Here is a 13,711-nt window from a genome sequence, read left to right on the forward strand (position 1 = left end):
TACTATGCAAGAAACAATATAGGTTTACTAAAGGAAGGTCATGTTTTAGCAATTTTATAATAATGTTACTGCTAAGTTAGATAAATTTAACAGATACACTATGATATTATTGGATTTTGCTAAGGCAATTGATAGGATACCACATGAGAGACTATTGCATACTGAAGAATATGAGTTTTGAATATAAACTCTTGACTTGGATAAGTGGATGGTTGATAGACAAATATCAAATGGTGGTACATGGTGGGTATGAATTTGTCAGATTTAAAGTGAGCAGCAGTGTATCCCAGGGTTCAGTCCTTGAATTATTGTTGTTCAATCTATACATTCAGAAGGGACTAACAGGAAATGTGCAATTGTTTGTTGATGATGCAAAAATATCCAAGACAATCAGGAATGCTGCTGATATCCAGTACTAACAGAATGATTTGAATAAGCTCGAAATTTGGACAAATGAAAATGGCTCTCAGTTTCATGTTAGTAGATGTAAAGTTATTCACTTTGGCATGATGAGATTTTTGATATCATTTTATATTAGCAAGATTATGCTATAAGAAACTAACGAGGCTAGGGATCTTGACATAATGGTGGATAGGAATTTGAAGTTCAAAGGTCACATAGAAAAATTTGTAAATACAACACAGAGGATAATTCTAATGTTGAAGTGAACCTTGATATGTAAGGATAAGGACATCTGAGTGGCTGTAACTGCAGGTAAAAAAGAAGTTATGGAAGATATATAAGTAGATGGGTGAAGAGCAAATGCATGAAGAATGTAAGACTCAGGCCAAGAGAATGACCACTTTGGAAGTTTGGAAAAAGGCAAAACTGGAATATGAGAAGAGATTGTCCCTGAGATCCAAAGAAAATACTAAAGAATTTTTAACTATGTGGTCAGTGAGAGGAGAAATGATTCATCTTCATCATCACGAACCATGGGCTCACTGCCCGTTGATGTCCGATGCCTGTTTCACTATCTTCTTCCACCTTTCTTTGTCCAGTGCACAGTATCGCAGTTTTTGTACACCCATTCCACACCAGTCTTTTATGTCATCTATCCATTCTCTGTATGGTCTACCTCTTCTGTTTAAACCTTCCAAAATACCAAACATGAATGTCTTTATCTTCTGGTCCTCACTCATTCTACAGATGTGTCCAAATAATTGCAGCTTCCATTTTATAATCTTCTGCATTAGATTCTGTTTTGGTTGTATCTTCTGATAGAGCTCTTCATTTGTGATTTTCTCTACCCATCCTATTCTTAGAATCTTCCTGTAACAAGTTCTTTCAAATGCCAAAATTCTTTTTCTTGATTCCTTATTTATTACACTCTTTTCAGATCCATACAGTACACCGCTGAAGATGCATGTTTCCATTACCCTTAGTTTTGTTTGCAGACTGATCGCTTTACTTTTCCAGATGTTATCCATGGCCTTCAGATTTGTTCTTCCCTTTGCAATCCTAATCTTTATTTCTTTTTTACAGTCCAAGTCATTGTCAGTTTACTTCCAAAATATGAGAATTGTTCTACATTTTCTATATCAGTTCCATCCACTTGTATCTTTTGTTTCATGTTCTTCTCACCAAATACCATTGTCTTTGTTTTTTCCAAGTTCATACCAAGTCTAAATCTCTATCTCTTCCCTTCCTCATTTAACAGTTTCAGTGTTTTATGTAGTTCTCTTTTGTCTTCTTCAATAATAACAATGTCATCTGCAAATCTCAGATTGTTAATTCTCATTCTGTGTGCAGATATTCAGAGAAATGATTGTGGAAGAATAACATTGTTCGATAAAAATGGGAATAGAGTGATTGATGCAGAGGGATAGGGTAGTTTCAAGTTATAATGCAAGAGGAGAATGTGCTTGAAATATTGAGTACTCTGGGTGTCAATAAAGGATGTAGGATGATTTAAATAAATTGGCCTTGCAGGCAAAGGATAATGATCATCAATTTAATGTTGCAAAATGCAAGGCTTGAAAGGCTATCCATTTCTGCTTGAAAGGGTTGCATACTATGTATCACATTAATAGTACTGGATTGCAGGAAATTGATGAGGGAATGATGGTAGAGAGTTGAAGTTCAGAATGCATTTGCAAAAGTTGGTAAAACAGCTCAAAGGATTACTTGAATGTTGAAAACTATGCTAAGAAGTAAAGATAGAGAAGTTATTATTATTATTATTATTATTATTATTATTATTATTATTATTATTATTATTATCATCATTATCATCATCTTGGGCAACTCCAAAGAGTCAACAGACTAATCAAGGGAGGCCATAACATCATGTAAAGAACAACTATTCGACATTCACACAGTATCTCTCATACCTTGCCTTGAACTCATTCACAGTTATAGCACCCACAACAGACTCTGGCAGCTTATTCCACTCATTCACCACTCTCCAAGTAAAAAATCTAGCTCTAACACCTCTGCTAACCACATTCTTGCTCAGCTTCCATGTATGGCCCCTAGTCCTCCCACCACCAGTCCTATTCTCAAAAATATCTTCTGGATTACTCTTATAGAATCCCTTCAGTAATTTGAATGTCTCAATCATATCACCCCTTTTCTGCCTATCAACCAATTTTTGCAACCCACAAATCTTCAACCTGTTCTCATAAGATTCATTCCATAGACCTGCTATCATCTTGGTCACTTGTCTCTGGATCTTCTCCACCACCTCCCCATCAAGAAGAAACCCTGGTGCCAATGTTCCCTCTAATTTTTTGCTGTGAGTGTGCGCAGAAATTTGCATGTGCGCAAAATTTGCCTTCTTTTGAAAAGTATGTGTGCACCCATACAGGTCACCATACGGATCATGTAAGCAAAAAAGTTAAAAGATTTTAGTTCATTCTTTACCTACTTAGAATCCTTCAATGGGGCTAACGTCTCATTGAAGGATTCTAAGTGTGTGTATTATTACCATCACCAAGTAGGTTGTGTGACATCAATCACAGAGCTAACATAAATATTTTATATGTATTTAATATTGATCTGATTAGAAGTAAGAAATAAAGTAAAAAAAAAAAAAGATAACACTAGTGATTGATTGCCTTTAATTAAATTTTCTAACTTTGCAAATAACTCTAAACATACATAATAAAATATTCCCATTACTAATTCTCACCTTGTTAAACATTCATAATAAGTCCGTTACTAATTCTCATCTTGTTTAGTTCTAGCTTCTATCTCTTAATTTTTTCTCTCTTCTGTCTTTGGCATTCACCCACTCTGTATACACACTATCTAAATTAGTTGAATTTCCATATAATTGGTAACTTTTTACTTTCATTAGCATATCCAAATGACATTCTCCTAAATGGTTTCTGAGTTGGTTTTTTATTTGATTCATTAGACTAAAACCTCGCTCACAGTCTGCACTAGATGCAAGGAAGGTTCCTCCAATATCCATCAACTTTGCCAAATCACAAAACTGCTCATTTTGAAGAGCATATACAACCATTTGTGTAAAATTTGATATCATTTTGCATTTAATTTTTTCTTGTACAGAAAATTTGAAATCATTAAACTGACTAATTATTTCTGTAGTATCATCCAGAAAATCATGATATTTAAGAAAAAGGGCATTAATATGTTCACTACCAAATGAGAAATCACAATGTGAAATAGAGGAGATATCCAACACTGACCATTCTTATATCTCATTCTCAGGGAATCTGTTCTCTAAATGTGCACATAAACAATTTATAAAATTTAACAGGGGCCTAGTATCTATTGGTTCAGTCTCTTCTTCTTTAAGTAAAGCATTTTGCTCTGTCACTCCAGCAAGCGTCACATTCTAAATACTGATTCCTGATTTTGTTAATCTTCCCTCTGGCAAAATAATGACTGTCTAGTGGTGTAAGGTTACTCCTTTGTAAGATTTTGCACAGGGAAGCCATTTCTTCAAAAACATCACTTAAAGCATTAACAGCTACTTTGAATGTCACATTAGTTAACTTATTGTGACAATAATTAACCACGAGATTATTTGATTTGTCTTTTTCAAAATATGTGATCAGTCCCTCATGGTTTCTTATTATTGCCTGTAATGCAAAATGTCTGGATAGCCATCGCACTTCATTGAGTGGTTTGAAGGCAATAGCTTCATTTTCAGACACCTCGACAATTTCTTTAAATTCATGTCTTTTCACTGTGGAACGAGAAAAGAGTGTGTACACTGTTCTCATTAATGTATCAATATCTGTGAGTAGTTTAAGTTCCTTCCACGTATCACAGATCCCCAGAACCTCACAGTGAGCTACACAGTGTTGCTGGACAAGATGTGGAACTTCTAATTTAAGTTTTGCAGCGACACCATTAACTTTGCCCAGCATCACTGCGGCTCCATCAGAGGTAAACATCACCATTTTTTGGAGATCAAGTTTCTTTTCAATAAAACTGTTTAATAGCTAACACAATGGAGGAAGAGGCATCACATGCCTGCAACTGAATTATTCCACCAAAATATGTTTTATATTCATTACACTCTTTAGTTCTAAACTTAAAATAGAGAATGAGACATTTGTTAACAGTTATATCAGTGCTTTCATCAATGGTTAAGGTGTGGAAATTTGCAGATGCAATTTGCTCAAAATTGCAACATGTCATTTTCAACAATTAAATTGATTGTTTCCAGAAATTCAAAAGCATTATTTTTGCTTCGCCAGCTGTCTGGGAGTTGAACATACTTTTCCATATGTTCATTAATATTTTGAACTGAAAGTAAAGAGTTATTCATCTTAACAACTAATAAGACACTGTCAATAAGAACTTTAATCTGCTCTGGGTTTGATCATTTTCTCTCTCGGTCATCTGAACTTTCACATAGCATACGCAGTACTCCTGTAGCTGGCAATGAACAATTTTGTTGCCTAAGTTTGTGTACACCATCCAGATGTATTTTATTTGTCAAATGGCATTTCAAAAAGTCCAACTTCCAAGTGACATCAAACTTCTTCCCATTAGCAAAATCCCCAGCAACCTTTGCATCACGACAATAAATACAAACAACACCAATTGTAGCATCATACATAAATATTTCACGCAGCTGAATGTTTATCAACTCATGCGCTTTTGGCATAGCAGTTTTCACTATTTCATCCAGCCATTCACTTTTAAACCAGCTAGCAGTTCGTTTTCGCTTCACGCCTTTTGCTTCCTTAGAATTTGACATGGTGCATCAGTATTTTGCAATTTTGTTATTTGAAGAATGTTTTTTATTTTTTTTATAAATTTACAAATGTACACTATTCACTGAATAACTTGGCAAGGCAAAAGTGGAACCAACAGTAAACATTGCCGAGGGCAACACGAGAGCTAAAAGATATGCCTAGAGGCTAGATTTAATTAACTTGGTTGTATCTCAATGCGTGTACAGGAATGTTATTATTTAGTCTACTATTTTAAAATTCCTTTTAAAAATTAGAGAATTTTGAAATGCTAAAATATTTTTAATTGTTCTCTAATTTTTCTAATTCTCTAATTTCTAGTTCTCTAATTGTTCGCTAACCTCAAATAGGGTTACTGTTAATAATTTATAAGTTTTGTGCAACTTCGAGAATGTAATAAAAAATGCGAGGTTATAAGCTTGAGCGTTGCCACGTTACCGTATATTTTTAAAGAATTTATAGGTTAATGTTTAGGTGGAACTTCTTTAATTAATAAATTTTAATTTCATCTTGAAAATCTAGTGTGCGCATATTTTTTGCTTTGTAAAACATGTGTGCACTCGCACATGTGCACAGCTTAGAGGGAACATTGCCTGGCGCCCATATCTGGGCACAGTAGTCTAGATGGGGTCTTATCAAGGCTCGATACAGAGGAACAATAACTTGTTTGTCTCTACTTGTTAAAGTTTTTTTCAGCAACCAAGTGATTTGATGAGCTGATTTACTGACTTTTGCGATGTGCCCCCTAAACTTCAACTCCCTATCCACCAACACTCCCAAATCTCAGGCCTCATCAATCTCTTAGAGTACAGTTCCACCAATGTGATATACTGCTGCTAATCTTTTCACCCCAAAATGCATAACCTTACACTTTGCCACATTAAATTGACATCCATTTTCCTTAGACCAGTACTCCAAACTATCCAAATCATCTTGCAAAATTTTGACATCCTGTGCACTCACTATTGCTCTACCCAACTTTGCATCATCAGCAAACAAGTGAACACCTCCTCTCAGATCCTTTCTTATATCGTTAATGAACAAATTGAAAAGTAGTGGTCCAAGAACAGAACCCTGCAGCACACCACTAGTCACAAGGCGTCTTTTGGACTCTACCCCTGAATAAACCACTCTTTGATGTCTCTCCATCAACCACCACCCTCCTATCCATCTCATCAACCCTAAATCCATCCCCATATGCTGCAGTTTAGTGATTAGAATTCCATGTGGTATCCTGTCAAAATCCTTAGCCAGGTCCAGTAGAATCACAGTAGAAACCCATTACCCTTATCCAGTTCAGCCATCACTGTGTTATAAAACATGAGCAAGTCACTGAGGCATGATCTATCCTTCACAAAACCATGTGTCCCCCCATACAGTATCCCATTTTCATCTATCCAATCCTGTATTCTTCTCTTGACTAATTTCTCCAAGACCTTGACAATGATTCCTGATATGCTAATCGGTCGGTAATTCACAACAGCAGTCCTGGAACCACCTTTATGCAGTGGAACTATTTTCCCCTCTTTCCACCCGCTCGGGACTAACCCAGACCCGAGACTCAAATTAAACAAAATGGTCAAGGGTACTGACAATTCTTTAGCCCCTTCACATACGACACGAGCTGGTATACTATCCATTCCCACAGATGTATTGACATTGAGGTTTTGTAATAGACTATTCACCTCCACTTCATTCACCACATTTCCCATACAATCTATTGGTTCATTCATTTCTGCAATGTCACCACCTGGATGATATATTCTTGCAAAGTGCTTGCTCAGTAATTCAACTATATCAACTGATTCGGTTATCTCCCTACCATCGGCATTCTTTAAAATCATTCTGCCATATACATTTTTTCTTTTACTTGCAACATATCGAAAAAACTGTTTGGGAGGATTCTCTTTAGCCTGCATGGCTAATGTTCTTTCATAATCCGTTTTTGCTTTTCTTACCACACTTGTTATCCTTCTAGCCTGCGCTTTATACCCTTCATGTGCGTGCCAGTCACCTTTTTTCTTAAATTTCCTCCATAGTTGTTTCTTCTTTTTTTGCAGCTCAAGCTTAATGGTGTTATTCATCCATTTAACCCCTACTCGATTTATTATTCGGACTCTAGGTATACAGTCGGCCATTGCTTCATGCAAGCAGTTCCTAACTGCCCTCCCATGCACTATCAACATCTAGCCCTTGCAGTTTTACATGCCATGGCACTGAACCAATCAAATTCCTAAGCTTGTCATACTTACCAGCCCGATAATTCCACATGTACCCTGTCTTAATTGTAAATTCCACACCTTTAGTCACCTCCCAAGTCGAGACCCTATGATCACTCTCACCAATTGGTGGCAACGTGGTCATATTCGTTACAGCCAAATTCTCAGATGCAGTTACTTGGCCAAGCACTGTCTGACCCCTAGTATTTTCCATTACATGCTGTCGCAGATAGTTATCCCTTAATAACCGCATAAAATCCAATTCCTTCCTCCTATGTGTCCTCTCCTCTTTCCAATCAATGTTACCATACTTGAAATCACCCATAATAATTACCCTCCTTCCACTCATTTCTTCTATTTGCTTATGCATACTATCTCCACCATCTATTTCATCACCTGGTCTATAGCAGCACCCAACTGTATATTTTGTTCTGCTAGTTTCAATCTGACACCAAATAGCTTCAAATGTGCTCTTTTCTCTATCCTGCAGTCCCACTTGTATTCTCCTTGGCTGTAGCTCATCAGCTATCATCAACAATACTCCTCCCCCATTTTATTCTCCCTTGTCATTCCTGAATACACCATACCCCTTACATTCAATCCCGCTACCTATATCATCTTCTGTCAGCCATGTTTCACTAATGCCAATAGCCTGTGGCCTGGAAGTGCCAACCAAGGCTAAAAATTCTTCCTTCTTTTTCCTAATACTTCTGAAATTTGCATGAATTGCAGAAACCCATTTGTCCCATCCCTATTTTGATGCCTTATACTAACTATCCCATTCTGATTTGTAGTCTTTTGTACTCACTTGGGGATATTACACACATTCATACACTCAACTGTCTCCCTAAAGTCTGCATGTCTACTCCCCCCCCCTTAATAACTCCAGTTTCCCTAATTGAAGTTATTATTCCTCTTTATAAGCTGCTTCCAGGTCTGTGGAATTCTCCCTATGGAGATAAGTTGAAAGTGTGTGGATTACAAACTTTAGTTGATAGGCTGAAAAGAGGGGACTTGATAGAAACATCTGAGATATTAATTGGGGGTTTATAAAATTCACACAAAAGAAAATTTTCAATATTTGACAAATAGAGAACTGGAGTTTTTGCATGGAGTAAATGAATGGAATATGCCAATAAATAGATTGCACAAACCTATCATAACTCTCCTTAGGAGAGTGGATCTCTCACATTGAGTGTCAAGACTCCATGGAGATACTGTGCAATAATAATAATAATAATTATTATTATTATTGGAATCCTGAAAAATAAGATTAATTTGAAGTAAAATGTTCTTAGAAAGTTTGTAATAATGTAGACTTAATCATGTGGTTTAACATATCCTATACACCTCTATAGGAAACATATCTGGATTATGATGATAATAATTGGTAATTAAATGTAAACGTCTTTTTTTTTTCCCCTTGAAGGAGTAGTACGTGAGTGGAATGCAGTTTGCTCAGGAAATGTTGTACATGCAGAGACAGCGAATGAGTTTTAACATGCACTTTGATTCCATTTTTCTGGTTGAGTCAGATGTCTGTTATTAATAATCATAATTTTCATGATAATTTTGGAATGTTGCTTCTTCTTATTATTTTTTTGTTTCAAATATGATTTAAAATATTAATTTGTTAAATTGTTTCTCTTTGTCATTTCAGACACTGTTAAATGATAAACCACAGGCTGAGCAGCAACTTATTCAATTAATGCAAGCTGGTGAAAGACTCTTTCAGGATACAGCTGGCCCAGGAAGAGAGTCCATTAGGCAAGAACTCAGAGTAGTTAGAGAACAATGGGATCAGTTCACTATGGAATTAGAAGAGATTCAGAAGCAATTAGAAGCACAAAATCAGCAGTGGACTGTTTTTCGAGATGCATTCCAGCAGGTAAGTAGAATTTTTTCTACTTACTTTCGAGCGTTTCCTAGAGTGATTAATATGTGGAATGGAATGGAATAGAATGGAATGGAATGGAAATTTCTTTCATCATTACAGATGGTAGGGGCAGCATTGTTACCATACTAGGGAAGTGACTATGAGCAAGGTGGTTTCCTGTTGCCTTCCTTGCCGTGCTATGTCCTATGGCTGTATCCTGTATGTTCGCGGGTCCGGTTTGCCTGTTTGCGGGATGAAAAACCCCCAGAATAAACTGGGGGAAACCCTAACGTCCATGCCCAAGACAAACTAACTTGGCTATGGCTGAGGAGGATCCTTAAGCTCCTCATGTCTCTGACGGGAATCGAACCTAGGACACTCCTTCCCCAGGCATATGGTTGTGAAGCGCACAGCCACTAGGCTAACTGCGCGGACGATTAATATGTACAAATGTTTAAATGAAAAAAAAAAGGAAAATACGCTTAAAAATAATTTCAGCCTATTTTTGTATATATCAGTAATATATATAGCATATTTTTGTCATTTTCCATTTGGTCATTCTTTGAAAATCTCCTCTATGTAATTTCTCAGTAAATACATAGAGTAAGGAGATGAAGATTCTGTGTTCATTCAGTGATTTGGAACAAATTAGAAAACATGATTGAATGCTGCAGTGAACCGGAGAGAAGTGTGGAATCAGCAGAAATTGTTCTCAATCGAGTCCATCTTAATACTAACCTTAGCTATAAACTATCTGATTGCCGCTCTTCAGCTATCCAGCTCTGGCATTCATGAGATCTTGCCTGTGTGAATGTACCCAACAACACCATGACATCCAGAACCCCTTCAAATGTCAGCACTGCATTTGCAGGTTAATTTAAAGGTGTTGTTGCTTTTGTAATGTACAGTATATTTTTGTATTTCTCTTTTCATGTTATGCACCTGATTAAGTCTTCTAGGAAGACGAAACTAGTTATGCACGCAAATAATAGTTTTTTCTCTTTTCGTATCTTTCAGTTTCTAGTCATTAAATTTATTTAATTGTGTGTGTGTGTGTGTGTGTGTGTGTGTGTGTGTGTGTGTGTGTGTGTGTGTGTGTGTGTGTGTGTGTGTGTGTGTGTGTGTGTGTGTGTGTGTGTGTGTGTGTGTTAATGTTCATTATTTACTCGGCAGAACATTTAATTTACTCGGTAGTCATTTAATTTCCTTTTTTATATATATGTATATATACATACATATATATTAAAAAGTATATATTAAAAAAATCAGCCGATGCCTCTTATTCCCATTTAAAGAGGAGGTGAGGCAATTTTAGCCCTATCCAACTTTTGGAGAATGAGGGAGTGAGTTCAATCTCCACCGGTAGCCAATCAGAGACAGCTGGTCCCAGACTATGAATTATACATGGGCCGGTGAAGAGAAGTGACTGACAAGTGGCACCATCTTGTGGTTCCTAATCCTGAAACTTCAAATCTTCTGTCTGTGGTCGATTTTTTGTGGTTGATTTTCTTGAGTTTACAGTACAAAAAAACTGAGTTTCTGGAAGAAAAAACTTGCTTTTTCATGCCCGAGATTGACGAACTCAGGAACCAGTTGAAAAAAGGCTTATTAAAAGTTCCTGTAGTCTGCATTTAGAATCAAACATACGATGCTCTCTCTCTCTCTTCAGGTGATTTAGTGCCATGGAAGGCACATACCATCTCCAATGAGCTACACAGGTGCTTTATACATATATATATATATATAAAGCACCACATATATATGAGTAATAATAATAATATATATAGCTGTATAAGATATACTGTACAGTATCCAGAAAATTAACGAAAGGCAGTTTATCGAAAAAAATTAATCAAAAGGTAGTTAAAAAAGCATTTCATTGAACATCAATTAATTTAAAACACAATTTATCAAAAGATTTTTCATTGAAACTACAAATCATCTGCCTAGTTCACTGAAAGATGAATAGTAAGATCTGAAGTGAAGTGTATTTATCAATAAGAACTGCAGTTTTGATCGGATCAACTTGTGATACAGTTTAAGCTTAGCACGATATTCCTGTCATATATTTCATGTTATGTAGAACATCTGTGGCATATTTTATTTTTATTTTTTGAGGGATATTCCTTTCAGTCAATATGTGTGTTTCATGTATTTTATGTTTTACACAATATGGAAAAGAACACCTAAAATTTTTTTTTCTCGATACCAATCATGGATTTTTTTTTTTTTTTTTTTTTATGGCACTTACTTGAGGCTTTCAATAAGACCAAAAAATTCGTCTCTCAAAAAATTCGGCAGCGCATGTTTATTGTTTTCAAAGGACAGTTTTAGTTCAGGAATGAATTAGAAGTATGGGTGTTTACATGATGTCTACATTTTTTATATGAGGAGAACTACAGGAGGTAGTGGTGGCAGAGTAAATCCAGTGTGCCAAACAGATCTCTCAAATGATGTATAATTAGTTTATTGACTGAGTGTTAAAAACATACATTCCAAAACATGTGAGTAAACCAGTTCTAGTATTATGCTTTTTTTTTTAAAATATCACTGTTTGATGGAATGGACAATGTTTTCTTCTATAAGTCTGAATTTGACATCTATGAAATTGGAATAAGGACCTGTGTAGCTCAGTGGAAGTGGCATTTACACTCCATGGCACTTGATTGCCCGAAGGAAGACCTAGGTTCAAATCTAGTTGCCAACTAGAGGCACATTTTCTAAGCCTTTCTTTGACCGGTTCCTGAGTTAATCGATCTCTGGCACAGGCAAACTGTTTTTTTTCTCCCAGAAACTTTAGGTTTTCATTCTATAAACTCAAGAAATCGACTGTAGAACCCATTCTATCTCAGATAATAAATATATAGTGTTAGGATTAGGGACCACGAGATGGTAGCGCTTGTTGGCCACCTCTGTTCATCATATGCTGGATATTTTTAGTAATAGTCTTGGTCTAGCTATCTGTAATTGGCCTCTGGTGGAGCTTGAACTGCCCTCTCAGTCTCCAAAAAGTTAGAAACTGGAATGAATATTGGCACAGTTTATCGCAAAATTGTCTTAATTGCCACTGATCCAAATGTATCAGTGGCAATTCATGTCAGCTGCAATTACTTGCCTTTGAGGATGTTCAAGGGGTAAGGGCATATGACTCCTTTTCTCGAGAAATAGCAGAAACAGGAGTAAATAAGTGAAATGTGATTTAAAGATTTTCATAAAGGATGCTTTTTTAAGTTTTCCAATTTTTTTTTTAAAAATCTGAATTAATATATATTTTATTATTATATTCTGAGAAAACCTCAGCAAACTGCAGAAATGGCATCCACAAAAATACAGCTAGGTATATACTCTATAGTAGCAGTGTTTTTTGAACTGTTTTCTTATTTCCACCCACAATAAAAAATAAATTTTACATTGTGACACAGTACACACACACACACACACATGCACACACGCACACACGCACGCACGCATGTGTGTGTAAACTGCAAAAGTTTCACAAAACTATAAGTGCCCCTATGATATGATATTCGAAGTGATATTAATAATTCTGCTCTTGCTAGATGAAGTTTAATAGTTAAGATCTATATTAAAATTTGTCAATTTTGATTTCAATATGATCATTGTTGTGAAAAATGAGATAGAACGAACTTTTTTGTCTAGAGATAAATCACTATCAACACAATGAAGTAGCAGATACGCTTACAGAATAATATTGTAAAAATTGCTTTTTCAATGAATTGCCATTTGATAAACTGTCTGTCAGTTAATGGGTTTCAATGAATTTTCACAGAATCATATATATATATATATATATAGTCAACTCTTGGCTTGTGACCACTTATACTTTGGCAGCCATCCCATTAAACATCTTCATCGAATACCACCTCACTCCTGTAAACTATGGGCAAGGTTATTATTGCTGCCTTCAGAGCATATTCTTTAAGAAATACTTTTGCTCAGGCTCTTTCAGGTATTGAGGGTCAGAAAATCCTCAGAGACTTTTAGAATATCTTGCAATCCACAAAGAATGTAGATGCAGTGTGGAATGAGATGACTGCAGAGTGTTTGTTTGGAAGAAGTTGTTGAAACTATATTTTCATACATTCTCAAATTTGGCTTTACAAGAGATTGGTGACAAGATAGTGCTGCTAGCTAAAGATTTGGAGTTGGAGGGTGACTAATTGAGCATATAGTAGAACCAGTTGGAAGAAAAGGTTCAAAATAAAAACCCTATAGTGATAGAAGCAAAGGAAGTTGCAGGTAAAGCAGAATATAGCAAAATACAAAACAAGAAGAGGAAGTCAAAATCAACAGAAAAGTTTGCAGTGAAAAAATTGCAGAGGCATTTGTCTCTGTTAATAAGGCAGTTTGGTTGTTGAGGAAATTAATCTAGATATGGAAGATTCTCTGTTGCATTTCCTGAATTTGAATAATTTATT

The 13,711-nt window shown here is 35.8% G+C and overlaps 1 protein-coding gene across 1 annotated transcript in view; it reads left to right on the forward strand.

Moving 5' to 3' along the window:
- LOC150102416 (muscle-specific protein 300 kDa-like) overlaps positions 1-13,711 on the forward strand; it is a 1,203,500-nt gene that overhangs the window by 369,329 nt on the left and 820,460 nt on the right. The window contains exon 25 of the mRNA XM_090399574.1: positions 9,057-9,284. Within this exon, the coding sequence (XP_090255700.1) occupies positions 9,057-9,284 (228 nt within the window). The remainder of the gene's footprint in view (positions 1-9,056; positions 9,285-13,711) is intronic.

Source organism: Typopeltis vanoorti, chromosome 10 (assembly GCF_054136105.1).
Source record: "Typopeltis vanoorti isolate ZY-2024b chromosome 10, IOZ_Tvanoo_1.0, whole genome shotgun sequence".
Lineage (NCBI taxonomy): Eukaryota > Metazoa > Arthropoda > Arachnida > Uropygi > Thelyphonidae > Typopeltis > Typopeltis vanoorti.